At 40.7% G+C, this 17,222-nt stretch overlaps 1 protein-coding gene across 3 annotated transcripts in view; it reads right to left on the bottom strand.

Annotated features, from left to right (window-relative positions):
* ZNF451 (zinc finger protein 451) overlaps nucleotides 1-13,863 on the bottom strand; it is an 86,839-nt gene extending 72,976 nt beyond the window's left edge. For 2 of the 3 annotated variants that reach the window (XM_060022063.1, XM_060022064.1), the window contains exons 1-3: nucleotides 13,526-13,863; nucleotides 13,086-13,169; nucleotides 6,816-6,896 (exon numbers count right to left, since the gene is read on the bottom strand). In XM_060022063.1, the coding sequence (XP_059878046.1) occupies nucleotides 6,816-6,896; nucleotides 13,086-13,169; nucleotides 13,526-13,546 (186 nt within the window). In that variant the 5' untranslated portion in view covers nucleotides 13,547-13,863. Of the gene's footprint in view, nucleotides 1-1,373; nucleotides 5,369-6,815; nucleotides 6,897-13,085; nucleotides 13,170-13,525 lie in introns of those variants that run through there. The other variant, XM_060022065.1, reaches the window with a different exon arrangement.
* Nucleotides 13,864-17,222: the final 3,359 nt, after the last annotated feature.

Genomic DNA, 17,222 nt, shown 5'->3' with positions numbered 1-17,222 from the left:
AATATACTAAACAGTACCCAAGGAGCCTGAGTTTATGCTCCCCTCAAAATGACATTTTGAGGGCTAGGTAAATAAATGGAATTATACTGATAAAGAAGCTGCCACACAGTAAATAATAATAATAATAACAATAATGTTTAAATGCAATTACACTGATAAGCTGTCACACAGTCTTAAAAAAAAAGATAAAGTGTCAACAAATGTACTCATTTTCCTAATGTCCTTGTTACGTATTACCGAGTAAACACACCCACTTATCAAATTGAAGTTGTGTTACCATGGCTAAGAACAAGGTTAGACATGAGACAAATGGTTCAATCAGAAACCTAGAACCTAGATATAGAAAACAAAGCTGCCTCAATGCCCAGAAAACTGAGCCAATCACTAAAAACTAAAATAACTACTGTGAAGTTATTTAAATAAAGGGGGAAGGACATACTCTATAACCTTCTGAAATGGATCAATAGTGCTGTAATGAAAACAAAGTAACATTCAGAAGGAGAGTACATTTAGATAGTGCAATTGTACAGAAGACGAATAAACTACAAGATAAAAAAATCACTGTACAGAATTTACATAAATATCACCAGCAACATATGCAACACATTAAAATGTTAAGTTTTAAACAATAGTGTGAAATTTAAAAAGGCACTTCATGTAACAATGAATAGAAACAGCATTTCTGTGTACACACAGTAACCATGAGAAATCATATCATTTCCACATACATTTTATGTCTAGTCAAACTATAACATTTTAAAGAAAAAGGATCATTAGATGCATCCCTTTCAAGAACACCAAATCACTCAAATTGCGATGATTGCTAGGCCTCCTAGAAGACCTAGAGCTGTTCAAACATCAGAGGCTGGCCTGATGGAGAATCTTGTTGAAGGCTCTGCAAATGGCAGACATGATGTGAAAACTTGTTATCTAATTATGAATTCCATACACTACTATGGTTGTCTATTAGGGCTGTTTCCCTACACCAAATCCCTGTTTTTAGTTTTATAACACCATCATCATTCAAGTATGCCAGAGAAAGACTTTAAACTAATCTTAAAAAACAGGTTAAGAATATTGTTTCTTCTGCAGTCAAGCACCCAATCTACAGCTAAACCTGCTCCCACACTTCGGTGTTCTGCCCCATCCCCACGCAACTGCCGAACCCCTTCAGAAGCTAGCCACCTGACCACCAGTTCCATGATATCTCAATACCTTTTTATTTTCAGGAAAGATCTCTGGAGATGCTTGGGCATATCAATCAGAGAGTGGCAAAGCAATGCTACTTGTTGCTACGGAGCAACATAACACAAAATGAAGACAGCAGCAATGCTGCTCTACAAACATTGAGAACAGTTAACACTACTCCACTATACACTTAAAAATGGTTATGATGGTAAATTTTATGTTTTGTCTTTTTTTAAGCACAATTAAATATAAAAAAATTAAAAAGAGCAGGTTAGGTGGAAATGCCAGAGCAGTTTCAGAGAACCAGGTCTTCAAGCAACATAATTTTGGTTTGAATTTTGGAAAATAAGAGTATCTCAAAAATCATCAAGTTGGTGACACAGTATGCAATTCAGGGAAGGGACGGGGAGAAATGGAAAAGTGGGAGCAGTGCAAAGTAGCCTCAGACAACTGGGAACATCTATGTGCAGCCGTACAGAAAAGTGTCAAGATCTCTCTCTCCAGCAAGTTTCCCACGACTAGTCCTTTCACAGAAGAAAACTACGGTGCTACAGCAAGGGCACATGAGACTGCTGAACTGGCAGAGTACACGTCGTGAACTATAAAAATCTTCGTATGACTTCTTAGGCCCTTGTTTCTTTTTAGACAGTATCAGTGCTCTTCTAGTGTTCAATTTGAAAGAATTTTTAGAGCACTGGCATGGACCTAAAACAGAAGTAAAACTTTGTGAAAAGTATAGAAAAATTAAAGGTAAATGTTAACTCTAGATATGACTTGACCAAATGTGCCAAGAGGAGACTCTATCAAGACTGCAGCTTAAGCTTCATCTACAAATAGGACAAACAGAATCAATACAGTACCCTGAAACTATCTGACAAAATAAAATAACTTCTTCCAAGTAGGGATATTTGCATCTTCAACCTCTACAGCACAAACAGGGAGAGGAAGAAAAGTAAACAAAAAGGGTGCTGAATATGGTTATGATGAGGAGGGGGAATGGGCTTCCAATAAACTATCAAAAAGTGGGGCACCAGGGAAAGCATCAGTCACCAGTCTGCAGGAACCATGGCAAGAAACAGAAACCATATAAACCTGAAAACAGTGTCATGGTCCACTAACAGTAGACCCAAAATACTACGGTCAAGCAGATGAAAAAATAATAATAATGCAGATGTTCGACAAACCAAGAAATTACAAAATTATGAGTCTACTGATAATATTTTTTTCTATTTGGCCAAGCAAATAATTCTAGATGATGTATTCAGACCCCTCCAATTTGGCAGTTTCTCCAACACTGAAGTCATGATGTGAAGACAAGGGTCTAAGGGCTGGGCACTGCACAGCCACTGCCTCGAGACAGATACTGTAGGACATGTAACTGAGGTATCTGCTGCCAGTTCCAGTCTGACGGAGAAATCATAATGCGAAGAACTGAGAACGAAAAGATAAGTCGTCTCTCATGGTAAGAGTCTGACTAGATTAAGGGACCAGTAAACCAAGAACACACCACTGAAGTCTTGAGAAACCATTAATGGACATCCAGAAAGAGAAGTGCATGAGATGTTCTCTCTACTACATCCACAGTTACGCTCTGAATCTGAAGGATTTCTCAGTAAAATCTAGACTGATGGCATCCCTCTTTATTATAATCAGAGGACCAGATTGTCAGGCATGTTTGGAATTCTTGCTCTTTCAAGAGTTCAGATTTGCATGCCTGGATGGTGTAACATCCTTGATTTCCAGGGCACTAATGTGCATTATCTTTTTTGTATTTAGAGCGTGATGAATTACGGAGCTCAAGAGTTTAGAAGGGAGTCAAGGTCATCTTGGTGAAAGGCCCAGATTATCCTGTGAGAACACCATGACCAGGTCTCACAGCTTGTGATATATGAGAGCTTGACAGACTTAGGAGTGACAACTGCAGAGAATTCTCTGTGTAGCTTTGGGTGGTGAAGACAGTTACTGTGAAAGTTTCTACAGAGATGTCACAGGTAGGAAAGTCTTCTTCCAGCTGGTGTCCACAGTAGACCTGGGACATCTAGCCACCCCACTGGAAGCAAACTGGATTTTGCAAATTCTGATTTGAATTTTAGTTCTTGATATACAGCTTCAAGGCTGATTCTGAAGTCTCACAGAGCTTGACAGTAGTATGGACACTTGGTGAGCTGATCACCCTGACATAAAGAGATTATAACAGATTTGTCGTTTTGTGAAGATCTGACAAACGGAAGCCTAAACAAGGAAGCACTGATGACCTAAAAACGAAGGATCTGCCTCTGGTGTTAGAGATCTAGTAGTAGGTTATTTCCAGATCCAAAATCTCCTAGTCCTCAGTTTACCAGTGAGATTTTCCTGAGGGGGAAGAAATATTTATGTTTTTCCTTAATCGTAAGAGGATTCAGATTCCTGAGTACCCTCCTCTAGACTTATTTTGGACTAGAAATAACAGGTAAACCTTTGTTCAACCCTACTGAACGTCTCTACCACTCACTTGGCCAAGAAAGCATGAGTCTCTTTATTATTTACTTCATTCTAAAAGTCTAGAATTCAAATGTCAGCTGTGATCATTCCAGCCATGCGTTCAGATTCTGAGGTGCCCTCCTACCTGTAGATCCTGTGTGGATGGGAGGAGCAAGTAGCACAGTCAGCATCTTGGACAGGTGCACTGCTGAACGTGAATGGGTTACTAATTCTTGTACCCATGGCGTTCTGGAGATTCTCCCTTTTTCCTGTATCTATAGGGGTGGTTTCGGGGTTTGTACCAATCCCCTCTGGAGTATCCTCTACTGTGATAATGTGCTTTCTGGTCATGACTACAGAAGTATCGATGTTGGTTATAGTATTTGCTGTGGTCTTTATAGTCATTTTCCTTTATACTGTTTTCTTCGGCAACTACAGCATTCACATCTTGTCCAAAGAGGGAAGTACCGTCAAAGGGCAAGTGTGAGATCTTCTCTTGGGTTTTCTTAGTGAGAGATGTGAGTCGAAGCCAAGCCTGCCTTCTGTAGTCTATTGCCATTGCCATAACTCTGACCACAGAGTCCATTATATCCCTAGTAGTACAAAGCTGCCAAAGGCCCGCATCCATACCATCAGATATTATACATCTTGCTTTTCCACGATCAAACTCTGGGTCATGGACCAGATCCTCCATGTCTTCCCAGAGTTTACGCTGATACTGAGTCATATAGGCCATGTAGCTAGCAGCTCGGGCTGCAATGGAAGCAGCATGGTAGAATCTACAACCCATGACCTCCATTTCTTTCGAGGTAGAATCCAGAGGTGATGTTGTGCTTCCTCTCTTGCTGTGCTCTAATGCTTCTACGATGGGGCCCCCGGCCGGTGGATTTGGTTGGAAAGGAGAGGTATCCTTGGCCACAGGATATACCCTGTGTCCCATGAAGGAGGAAGGATGGCAATCAGCAGGGTCTTTAAAAACCTCAGTGGTGGCGATTCTCAGAAGAGGATGCAGTGGAGGGACCAAACGTTTCTTAGAAGTCACACAATCAGGTTTCCCTTCACATGGTTCTGCTTCGGACTGTAACGTGACTCTCTTGATAATACCTCTTTGTTCCATTCTTTTCAAAAGCCCTGTGAAACTAGACTGACTAGGGTCACCTGGCTGCCCTTTGTCATCAGCTGAGGGGGATTTGCAGTCAGCTTCTTCTTCCACTGTGGATAAATGTTCTTCCTTGGAGGTAGAGATGTCCCAAGGAACCGAGGAATTCTTACTTGGCCTAGAATGATGAAATCGAAAACAGCTCCTAGACTGCAGATCACGTATCACTCGGGACATCTCAGCCACTTGTGTCTGGAGATAGAGGATGGCATCCTGTCCGTGCTGTGAAGCAGAAGACTCTACAGGTAAATCCTCCTTGACCTCTGAAGAGGCCAAAGATTCTTGGGGGACCAGAAGTGGAGATGAAGGCAGAATCTGGCAATTTTGTGATGGCTTAAGCGTCTCTGTCTCAGAGATCTTAATAACTGAATTACTTTGATCACTTTTCTGGTTCTCCAATGGGTTCTCAACAGAAGAAGGTTGAGAAACTATCCTGTGTGGACTGCTGGTACAGCTCCCAGAGGAGGAGCTGCTGTCTCCACTGGGAAGAGGAACACTGCAGCTAGAGCACATTTCTGGGCGATGACTCTCAGAGGATGGCACCTTAGACTCAGGCATTCTCTGGGTTATCCACATGAACAAGAAAACCAAGGAAGAAAAAAAATATGCTTTTAATATGTTAACTTTCAAGTGCAGAGATGCATGTCCAGTAAGTAGAACTCAATTTTTTAAATTATTATAATTAACAATATACAATCCACTTCAGGTCAGCAAGGGGACCACAGAAGTCAAATCCACAAATTTCACTACCCCAAAGGCCCCAAACCAACTACTGGCATTAACCTGGCACTGTGTCTATGAAAAAGAGTAAAAACAAGCCCAGGTCAAGGGGTGCCATCCTAGCCTGCTGCTTGTTCCCATGCTAGAATAAGAAGAGGCAACAAGACTATTGGTGAAAACAATTAAAAAAAAAATCCCATTCAACATATGTAAGGCAACAAGTAGACGTTAATAATGGCAAAGAGAACTTGGGAAAAGTTCCACTGAGAAGAAAAAACATTTCTAGAAGTCCTGCACTGCAGAGTCACTTTTAAATCCCTTTAAAAATTCTCATTCACTCTCCATGAACAAAATTTTCCAGTTGCACAGTTCTACTCTACGGTTTGTAGTTTTCAAGGAGCTTTGTTACCTCATTTCATCCTCACAACAACCCTGTGAGGTAGGTATTATTCTTATGTGGTAAAGAAACTAAGGTTAAAAAGCTACTTATCCAAATTCACAGACTTAATAAGAAGTAAAGCTGACACTAAAACCTAGGTATTTTGATTGCAAGTTCAAGTCCCAATACTTTATATCATACAGCAAGTAGCTTTCTGGCCGCCTTGAACACACAGCCAGTTCTCTAATGAATCAAGAAAAGAGCCCATTAACAGAAATTCGGGCTAAGACAAATGAAAGACAAGATTTCTACAAAGTGCTCAGCTACTTTGGTTCTCAGAGTAGGGGAAGCATAAGTTTAAAGGTCAAACCCACAACCAATAAATCACAGGTCAGAGAGAAAACCCCAAATATGAGGGGGAAAGAGGAGGTTAAAAGGATGACACCTGAATAATCCACAACCCTTCCCCATATTCCATTTCTAAAGGATCTTCACATATCCTTTCTTCCAAGATACAACAAATTTTCTGTGGCCACATGGTTCTGGAAGAAAAGGATCCAGTTCTACAGGGCACCTGAGGAGAGACAGGAAAGGAGAAGGGAGCCAAAAATCTTGCAGTTTTATTCCATTTCCCTTTTATCAGATATGGCCTCCAAGGCTTAGAACTTTCCTGTGTCACATAATCCTTTCAAATCCTCGCTGAAAGTAGAGGAACAAAGCTGGAAGCAGGAGATCTTCTGGGCAGAGGACTCCCTGGACTACCTTTCAGGGCCATTCTAACAGAAACAGGCCGTTCTCTAAAGCACAATAGCACCTAAACACAGCCATCGCTGATTTGATGACTCTCTTTAGAGAATGCTTCTTAAATGCCAGAAGTGAAGAAATGCAAGTCAAATGTAATATACTTACCTCACTCTGAGAGGTGCTAGGCTCTTCATCATCACTGCTGACCAGATCAATGTATTCCAGAACAGGTCTCAATGGTCCTTCCTAGGAAAAAATGAACAAATTAACAAGTCATGGAGAGTTATTCAAACTAAATTAGCATTTAAAACAATCCTTTTTGTCGATGCTGGGATTTATTGGCAAGAACTCTTCTGAAGAGGAAGCCTTATGGGTGGTAGAAAATAATCAAAACAAATGCAGATGAAAATATTCATAGCACAAGACTAAGAAATGATGACAAGACCTAAAAGAGACTCGGCCAAGGTAGGGTATTAGGACTGTGTTGATTCCTTGGGGAGAGGATTATTAACACAGGAATAGTGCTACAAGGTCAGATACTGTAAGCCAATGCTTTTCAGATGGGATGGGTATCTCTGACTAGGAACTAGGCTGTACTTCCGACTCCTACAGTCACACATCAAACCTGGTTCTCCTTCATCTTTTCTTTCCATCCATACTGACTCCACAGCAGACCAAGCCTTGAATGCTAAGCTTAAAAGCCTAGATTTTATTCTGTAGGCAAAAGGGAATCAATAAATACTAAGATGGGAATAAGATCATGAGAGCTTACCTTAAGAAGATTAATCACATAGAGAAGTATAGAAAGCAGGATAATTAATCAGTCCACACACATAATAATGCAAAACTAAAATAGTGGTGATGGCAAAAATAACAGTGATGCTGTGGTGCATATACAAAAGGATATACAGGTAAGATGAAAACAAAAAACAAAAAATGATTGACTATAAAAACAAAACCCCAACAACCACAAGGAGTCAAAGTGGTCACTAAGGTTTCAAGCTTAGGAGACTAAAGGATAGACATAAATTTGGAATACAAAGACAGAGCTGGCATTCCTTTGGCCATAATGGGATGATGTACGAGGGGTACACAGAGGCACCTGGCAGACAGCTGGAAATGCAAGCCTGTAATCTGGGTATAGGAACGTAACTGGAAATGGAGACTGGAAAGATGCTCCCCTACAAGACTAGTAACTCTAGAACTAAACTGAAACTATGATATTGCCAAGGAAGAAAGCAAAGAGGAGAAAGAAGGGATTCAAGGAGGCTCTTGAGGAAATGATGGAATTTTAGGATTTAGGAAGAAGAGCTAAGTAGGTAATCAGAGATCTGAGAAGAATCAGAAATGCACAAATTCAAAGAACGTAAAGACAGAGAAAACCTCAATGAAAAGGTGTCAATGCTAAATGTGGCCAAAAACACTGAGCACCGAAAAAAAAAAAAAGCCACTGAATTTAACAACAAACAGAGCAACTTTCAAGATAGCAGTGAGCATACCAGTCAGGCTCTAAAAAATTAAGCTGAAAATGAGGCAGTAAAGGCCAAGAGTAAAGATTATTCTTTGAAAAATTCTACTATGTTTAAAACAAGAGAAAGGGACATGGGGGAGAACATGGCTGAGGGAAAGATTTCTCAGGATTGGTAAAGACGGCTGTTGGGAAGCCAAAGTGATATATTCAGTGGAAAAATTAAGAGAAAAAGACCTCAGGTCAAGAGACAGAAGCTAAGATCTAGTTAAAGATCCTCTTCCTGAGAGGAGGCATCCAGTCTCAAAGACAGTGTATTTCTCCCCTAGGCTGCAACTTCTCTCCAAGCAGGAAACTGCTTTCCCTGCAGGTGGTGATTTAGCCACTAAGATAAAACCAGAGAGCAAAACTTCTGGGCAGGGCTCATGTAATAAAGTAATTAGGATTTCTGCCTGAGCTGTAAAAATGGACATTTAAAAAGAGGATTAGAGAGACAGATATTCTGCAATGTGTGGTCAACAGAGATGAATCACCTACTTTAAGACCCAAACCTACCATTTGTAATAAGGTTATCAAAATCATACATTCAATCCAAGAAGGTAGTAGAGGAGATAAAAATATAATAGCTTGCTCTCCTCAAGAAATGTACGTTAGGAACTTTTATTACACGCCCAGTGAAGCAGCACACCAAGAAAGTCCCTGAGGTACCAGAAACACACAGAGGCTGGGGCAGAGCTTCCATGAAGGGTTGGCAGGTAGAGAAAAAAGGGAGATGAAAGGATAACTGGGCACAAAGCACAAAGTAGAATGGGCAGGAAAATGGTCACAAACAAGATGAAAAAGTAGCTGCAGAAACAGGAGAAAGGGCAGGAGTAAGGACAGATGAGAAAAAGTAGCATAAATATCCTGCTGGGGTCAACCACTAAACTGATACCCAGCCACCTCTGAACTACTGAACAATGACAACTTATGATTCACACTAATTAAGAGAGCAGAATAAAAAGAATCAGGATAGGAAGTCCATACATGAGAAAAAGCAGGGGTCATTGAGAGTATTCATTCACTCAACAAATATTATGGAGTTATAACTGACAGAATGGTAGGAGAAGACAGCATGTGTTTGAGACCTAAAAAGGCAAAGAGGCTGAGTGGAAAAACAACGGAAGATAGATATTCCAAAGGAAAATATTACTTATAAACAAACACTCTAACTGTAGCTAATTTTCACAGTGGATATGGCCAAACTTCCACCATAACGAACCTAAGGAATCAACACCCTTTGGTACTCCGTTGATTTTACTCTAATCGGGAACATGTGTCACTGAGCCCTGTACAGGCAAAGGTACTAAACTTTTCACGTATGTTATTTCATTCAATCCCCACATTACTTCACTATTGTACCATTTAACAAAGGAGAAAACTAACTGAGGCCCATCTGGTTCTCTAATCACATCATTGGCTGTGTGGTCTCTAATCACATAATTCTGAGGCAGTTCCAAGTATACACACTATGTTTAAATCAATGCTTATTTCCTAAGTTTCAGAGATAAGATACTTTCTCTTCCTTTAATTTGAGGAAAAAGTCTACCTGCTACTGTCCCCAACTCTGAATAACTCACAACACTAGCCAAAAAATAAGTTATTAATTCTCCTCAAACAGTAATAATTATAATACAAATATCAAGAAAAGGCAATTTCTTACTACATTTATAATGGCTGCTTATATTCTTAAAAAGTATAAATGCATGTGGTCCTCCAATTCCAAGGTATTTTATTTAAATTTGCTTCATCCATCAACTAGTGAACCATCATTCTCATCCCCTCTGTACCAGTAACAAAATCAAAGGATTCTACTCCAAAGTCACACAATTTAGGGGCAGGAGCACAGGCAGAAGCAAAACACGGGTTTTTTTCCCCACATAGAGAAGTTAGGGACATAGTTTACTTCTGCAGTCCCGCCCGATTCAAACATTTCAAATGATTCCCAAATGCCTGCTCTAAGTTCAAATTTAGTCCACAATTCAAAATCTATACTATCCGGCCCATCCTTCCTTCTCCCACTTAAAAAAAAGTACCCTTCAGAACTAAGCATAATCCTCTCTGCTCTCCCATTTTGATGACTTTCCTTGTTTCTTCTTAAAATACTCTTTTAAACACATACAAACACTAAATGCTTCCTATGAAAAATAAACTGAAAATCGTATGTCTTTTTTTTTTTTTTACAGCACCTTGTACTTTTTATAAAAGAACTTTCTACTAGAACTATTTACAAAGTCCTCATCCCTATCTCATCTCTCACACTGAAATACTGACACTTACGGGTAGGATGTACTTCCAACTAATCTCTGTAGTTCTAAGGTACTTAATTCAGGACTTTGCTCCAACATTATTTTTATTTACTGAGCTAATACAACCCCAAGATACGCAGCCAAAAGACACCCTCATTATTTGTCCATGACCCCCCGAAGTAATTTATGAAAATATACAAATATTCCACATGTTCAATGATTCCACATTATACCAATCATCTTGGTTGAAGCCTAAATCTCATGTGCTGTTATCAAGATTACGACAGGCTGTCTCAGCAGTTTTTATACCTTTGTATCTAGAGTAGCACTGTGAAAGATCACGTCATTAGCCCTGAGTTAAAACAGTTTTCTGGGAGTAAATTAACTAACATATCTGCAGTTTCAAAGAATGCAGAGAATAAATATGGTGGCTGAATAAGGGATCATATTACTAAATTAAACAGAAAATTAGAGCAAAAGACCTAAATGAAAAGTTTGTATAGTAATATTCTGTCTCTTGAGTTAAAGCACTGTTTACACATGTGTATTGGCTTCGCAAAAATCAGACGGTACACTTATGAACTGTGCAATTCTCTGTATGTGTATTTCAATAAAATTTAAATGAAAGGGCTCATTTTTGCACCTCCACATCTATATCCTTCCGTTCCTTCAATATGCTTAGTTTCAAACTCTGTATTTTCTAAACCACACAAAAACTACTGTGCCACCATGCGGATTAAAGATGGGAAAGTTAGGCTAAGAATGAACTAAGAAATCCAAACCAGTGTAAATCAAGAAGTAATATCACAATGTTCTTTTTGTATCTGAAGAAATCTTAAGCACAGACTATTTATTATTTTTATTGAACAAGCACTACCTGAGGAGTCAAGTATAAGATTGGGTTAGAGAGAGAAGATTCTGTCTCTAATGTATTTTAAAATAGAATTAAGGTATCATTAATACATTGAAGTGTTATCACCATAAAGGCATAAGGAATGTTTTTAATAGGTTTCTTCTAGTACTGTAATTGCATTTAATACATATAATTCACTTCTCCATTTTGAACTATCAAACCTTTGAATTTATATTTGGAAACAGAGATAAATATAAGATGTATCAAGATGGACACATATTCACTGACTGTGTATTTTTACTCTGGATGCAAAGATATAACAGATTCTCTACATTTAAAATAATATTTAACTTAAAAGAGTATTCTTAAACTTCAGTCTAATACATGCTTACATTAAGTACTGACAAGCTACACCACCATTCTTCACTCCACACAGTACCTATATATATATATTTTTTAATCTTATTTTTGTAGATTCCATCTATGATTCTCAAAGTAAGCCCCATAGTTCATAAAGAAGTGTATCCTTCTTACTTTAATTTCCACAAAATACCAAGGTAAATATTCTCCATTCACAAATATACCCATATTCAGGGAGAACCTGAAATATCTGTCCTGAAGAGCCAAACATACTTCAACTCACAGTGAAGGAACAGGCAGGATACAATTTCTTCTACCACCCCCGCCAAACCTTTAAAGTTTAAAATGAAAAGGATACAGCACCATATGCATGGGCAAAGACCAAAAAACCCAAGAAATGATCTTGTGAAAGACTCCTAAACAAACCCACTGAAACACAATACAACAATGCATCACAATGGCCTAATGTTGGGGTACACAGAAGACACTGTTTAATAACCAGTTTTTCAAAACTGTCCAAGAACCAACAAACACAAATACACATCAGACAGGGAATTAAAGAAAGATTATACACCTTTAATAGCAAACCTCAACTACAGTATTCAAAAAGAATCATTTACAGTAGAAGGATTCTCTAGCTAAGTGAGATACTACTTTTAGCAGAGCCTTTATAAAACTTTAACAGTGTGGGGTGGAAATTATCCTCAAATGTATCATAGCACCCCCTTCAGTTTTTGCAACCAATGTTTTACAAAGTGTGTTCACAGCTTCATACACCCCCGCATTTGCACCAACATGAAGATTCCTGGGCCCCACCTCCCATTTCTGATTCCATAGGTCTGGAGTGAGGCCCGGGAATCCACACACTTCTACTTACTAATGCTTGAAAACTACTGTCCGAAGGGAATAAAAACAGAAAGATACAGGATGCTCCTGGTGATACGGGCCCTTCATTGTGAACCTCGCCTGCTGGACTGTGCTGTAAACAGGATGAGCTCGGAGCTTAGTGAAGTCTTCAAGCCACCCGCCTTCACGTTATGGAGACACACAGGCTCAGAAGTTGAGTTCCTGCAGCCCTTCTGGTTTTCTACCTCATTCCTCATCACTAGCCGCCCCTTCTCCCTAACCTGTGTGCTATCTTTTAGAAGTTACTCTTGTCTCATTTCAAAACACTCTTAGGAGACCACAACCCTGCGTACATGAAAGGCTCTAAGTGCAGGGGGAGAGGCGAGATTCAGGGTACAACACGCACCGCAGGCCACAGGCTTTGTGATGCCTACTGGGGCTGCTCAGACACCTCTTCAGGCAAATTCCCTACTCCTATGCCCTACTCCACAGTGTACAGTCTCTATCAGACATTCACACACGTTTGCTGCATGATGAACAAACAGGTGAGAGGTAATCACATCACGGCTTATCACGCATAGTCTCTGACTCGGAAAAATCCGAATATCGTCGCTACTTACACTAACAAACTGAATGTCATCTTCATTTTCCTCGGGTGTTGACTCGGACGCCTCAGGCCCAGCTGGAGGGACACATTCTATTATCTATAAAATAAGCCAAAGCACGGTTATCTAGACAACCCCGCACTTACAGATTTTTCCAAAGGGAACCGAAAAACGAAAGCTCTCGAGAAGACCTAACGGAGCCCCAGCCTCCGCGAGCCCGAGCTCGCGTCCGTGGACCGCAGGGGCCCCTCCGCATCCCTTCTCCCGAGGAGCAGGGAGCACGCTCCCCCAAGAGGCAGTCGGCCTCGGAACCCACGCCGCGCCCGCGCCGAGCAGAGGTTCCCGAGCCGGGCCGGGCGGCCATTGTTGCTGAGGCACCCTCGTCCCCCAGGCCCCCAGGCCCGGCCCAGCACCCCCCGGACCCCGCACCACACCGTGCCCAGCCCGCTACTCACCTCCGACCCTGGGTCTCCCATCTCCCCGACAGCCCGCCTGCCGGCACCCGCGCTGCCGCCGTCCCCGCCGCCGCCTCAGCCTCCCCGCCGAACCCGCCGGCCAGCCAGCCACACGCCGCCGTGACCCGCCCCCGCGTGCGTGCCGAGCCGAGGACGCCGCCGAGCCGCCGACACCGCGGGCGGAAAGTGCTGCAAAACCGCTTCCCGAGGAGGAGTGGCCCGCTAGGCCCGCTGTGCCTGGCCTCCCTGGCGCAGTCCCGGCCTCCCTCCTCCGCCGCGCCGGCCGCTGGGAACTATAGTTTCAACAGCACCGAGACCACCCTAAGCGTTACTGGAAAAGAACGGAAGAGGACCCCGAGGCATGGCGCATGCGCTCCTCGAGGCTGACGTCACTGCCGCTCGCCGGGCGGTGGGCTGGCGGGGTTCTGTTTTACAGTAAAGGGCGGGGACGAGGATGGGGAGGAGTGCGTAGGCATGCGTTTCGTGTGGTTGTGGAAGTGACAGGCGGGTGATGGAGACTAATTTATCACTTCTCCTTTTTTCTCCGAAGGGTCGGAGATATGGATGCTTAGCCGAATTCTAAGATCAGTGCAGAAATCTGAGGCAGCCTTACACTGCTCACCTGTTCTCCATCCTCAGTCTCCACTCAGAGCCTGTATTAATACACCTGAGGAGGAAAACTGAGGCCCTGAGCTCCCATCTCCAGGTTGACCTGAAGAAAGCTGGCGAGGCTAGAGAATCCTGGGCCCAGTAGGACAGTAATGTTACAACGTACTTTTTAAAGACGTTCTCAGATAGTATCTTAGTAAAATAGAATAGTTGACTGTTTTCCAGTGTTCACACTCAAAAATCCTGTAAAATAGTTCACTCATGTTCAAATATGTGTTCTCATATTTTTCACTTAACTGCCTTACCAAAAAGCCCCATTTTTTTTTTTACACATCCACAATTGTTAGTAAAGGTTTTGAAAAGACTTTAAGTTGGAAAATTCTTGTAAATCTTAGATGCCTTTTTTGCCTGTCTGCATACATGCCCAACATGTGATTACCTATATTGGTAGTAATTATTGCTTAATAGTCCATATTTCCTTCCAGGGCTTTATGACTTAAGTTGCTTTTCTACTTCGTAAGTTTGAGAATTGTAGAGGCAAATTGAGAATGAGAGACCTGCCTGTTGTGTTCCTTAAAAGCTGTATGTAAATATTTCTAAAACTTTTAAATGTCTAGGCAAAACTTGTATTTAGGATTCTCCTAATGTGCTGGTGAGAGTTCAGTGGAACATTTACATTAACCATTTGCAGGTAGGAGTTAATGTGTAAAACTTGGAAAACAAGAGCCCAAATATGCTCATAACTCTTCATTCCTTGTGCGCTCCCAATACAGGGGGCCAGGGTTCAATCCCAGCCAGGGAATTAGATTCTGCATGCATGCCACAACTAAGAAGTCCCGTATGCCACAATGAAGACCTGACACAGCCAAGGTAGACTGATAGATAGATAGATAGATAGATAGATAGATAGATAGATAGATAGATAGATACTGCTGTTAAGATTGAACCTGTACCATGATTCTCTGAGGAAGGTATTAAAAAAAATTTCTAAAAGCATATTTTTTTTAATGCAAGGCATATATAATATGATCAGAACCACATCAAACCACCAAGCAAACCATGCCTGAAATAGGAACCCGACTTAAGTACTAATAGTAATTTTCTCTGGGGAGCTGGACTATGTGTTAATAAGAAAATCTTTTGAAACCCATTAATATTTAAGCGACATGCCTGTAGTTCCTGTAAGGCCAGTTTTATTTAGCTTGGTGTAGCAGAGGAGAACAAACTATAGGCAAAGCTTGGGAGTCCCTTAATCTTAGGAAATTAAGAAGAGATTGGGTGGGGTGCTTTAAAGGCCAGTCGGTGTGGTAGGGAACTGGTTAGAATTGGAAAAAGCAGAGTTCTTTGCTGATTGGTTCAGGGTTCAAAATGGAAACTTTTAACCATGGGAAAATGTTTTTTATGTTTCACTGTGGATCCATTATTTTGCTTTATGAGTTAAGATCCTGAAGGGAACCCATCAATGGGTTTGGTAACCCCTCAAATTCAGTTCTCTTAGACTTTGTTGGACACAACATTATAATAATTTCCAAATCTACATGTTGATATCCTTCCTTCAACTCATTGAAACAAATAAGTACAGGCTTCAACTTTAGTTTTGATTTCAGCAGTTTTCTATTGACTTTCTAGCTGGTTTTGTTGAGTGATTATTTATAGAACCATCTGTTTGAACATTGGCTGCATCCAGGATTTAAGATTCCAAGTCCTGGTTCTTGACTAAGGGAATGACACCAAGAGGAAATTAAATGCATCAGTAAGTCTCAAACCCTCTTTAAGAATCACTGTTCAGGGAATTCCCTGGTGGTCCAGTGGTTAGGACTCAGCACTTTCAATGCCGGGGCCCCAGGTTCAATCCCTGGTCGGAGAACTAAGATTCCACAAGCCACCTGGCCAAAACAAACAAAAAAGAATCATTGTCCAATATTCATAAATCTCAAAAAAGGGAAAGTATAGCTACCATGAGCCTGTCATTTATTTAAGGAGCATTCAACTTGGGGAAAAGAGTTAATATATACACAGCACCAAATATTATGCTTTAGAAAAGGAACAAATATTTCCAATGCATTTGTATTATTAAGAACCATATTTGGTTTTGAGTAAATGCTCTAAGACCTGGCAACTGGAATGGTCTCTTTAATAAGTTCTGATAAAGTAAGAAATAGATTTATAGGCATTTATTCCAAAATAGAATATTCTTTAGGGAAGAAAAATGGCTCTTAAGATACTTTGGAACCAGTTGTCACAGTCATTTTCTGGGAGTTGTGAGAGCAGAACAAAGAGCATTTAGATCTGAAAGAGTACAAAAGACTATCCACTAGGTCTGTAGTACAATTTCTTTGTTCCTCTCAGGTCTGGAATTCTGTACAAGTGTTGCACACAAGGAAAAGAAGCGCAGGAAAAAAGGGGTGGTTCATTTCTATGGTTGGGTCATATGTACAAGCCACTTTTCTCATCAGAGGAAGCTGTGATAATTACTTCTTCGGGAAAGGAATCCTCCCCTTCAAGCAATCAGGTATTTGCCCTTATGAGTAAACTGGGAACAGTAGTTTGGGGTAACATTACTACATATTGTGAGTAGTATTTGCAAAACTTCCCACCCTCTTTCTAGAAATGTTTGGAGGATCATCTTTCAGTATTTGCTTCATAGCAGTACTACTCCTCCATATAAGGCCACTGAACAAAACTTCTGATGGTTCAACTTGTAGTGGGTCACAAGGGTTTTGGAAACACCATGGACAACCAAAATATTAGAAATGGTTTGTATCTGATAAAGTAATTGGTCTGTGGCACAGTTTAACCGTAGGTATATTTGTTACTATCTTGCTGGCTGGTATTAAGATGTCATAAGTATTAAGATCTATTTAACCTCTTTTATGATAATCTACATGTTAGAATAGTTGTTAAAATTTATTTACTAAAGAGTGACTATGGAGGAATTTAAGGCAAGTATAATATTCTTTCTTCCCACAAACTGAAGGGTGAAAAATCCTAAGCACGAGCAAAACTTCTGTATGATTTCACACTTACAGAAAAATTGCAAGAATAGTATCTGTTTTATCGTATTCTGTATTTCTATCTACATAGAAAT

The sequence above is a fragment of the Delphinus delphis genome, chromosome 10 (assembly GCF_949987515.2).
Source record: "Delphinus delphis chromosome 10, mDelDel1.2, whole genome shotgun sequence".
NCBI classification, from domain to species: domain Eukaryota; kingdom Metazoa; phylum Chordata; class Mammalia; order Artiodactyla; family Delphinidae; genus Delphinus; species Delphinus delphis.
The sequence above is the reverse complement of the archived record's forward strand: the minus strand, read 5'-3'. Positions and strand labels throughout refer to the sequence as shown.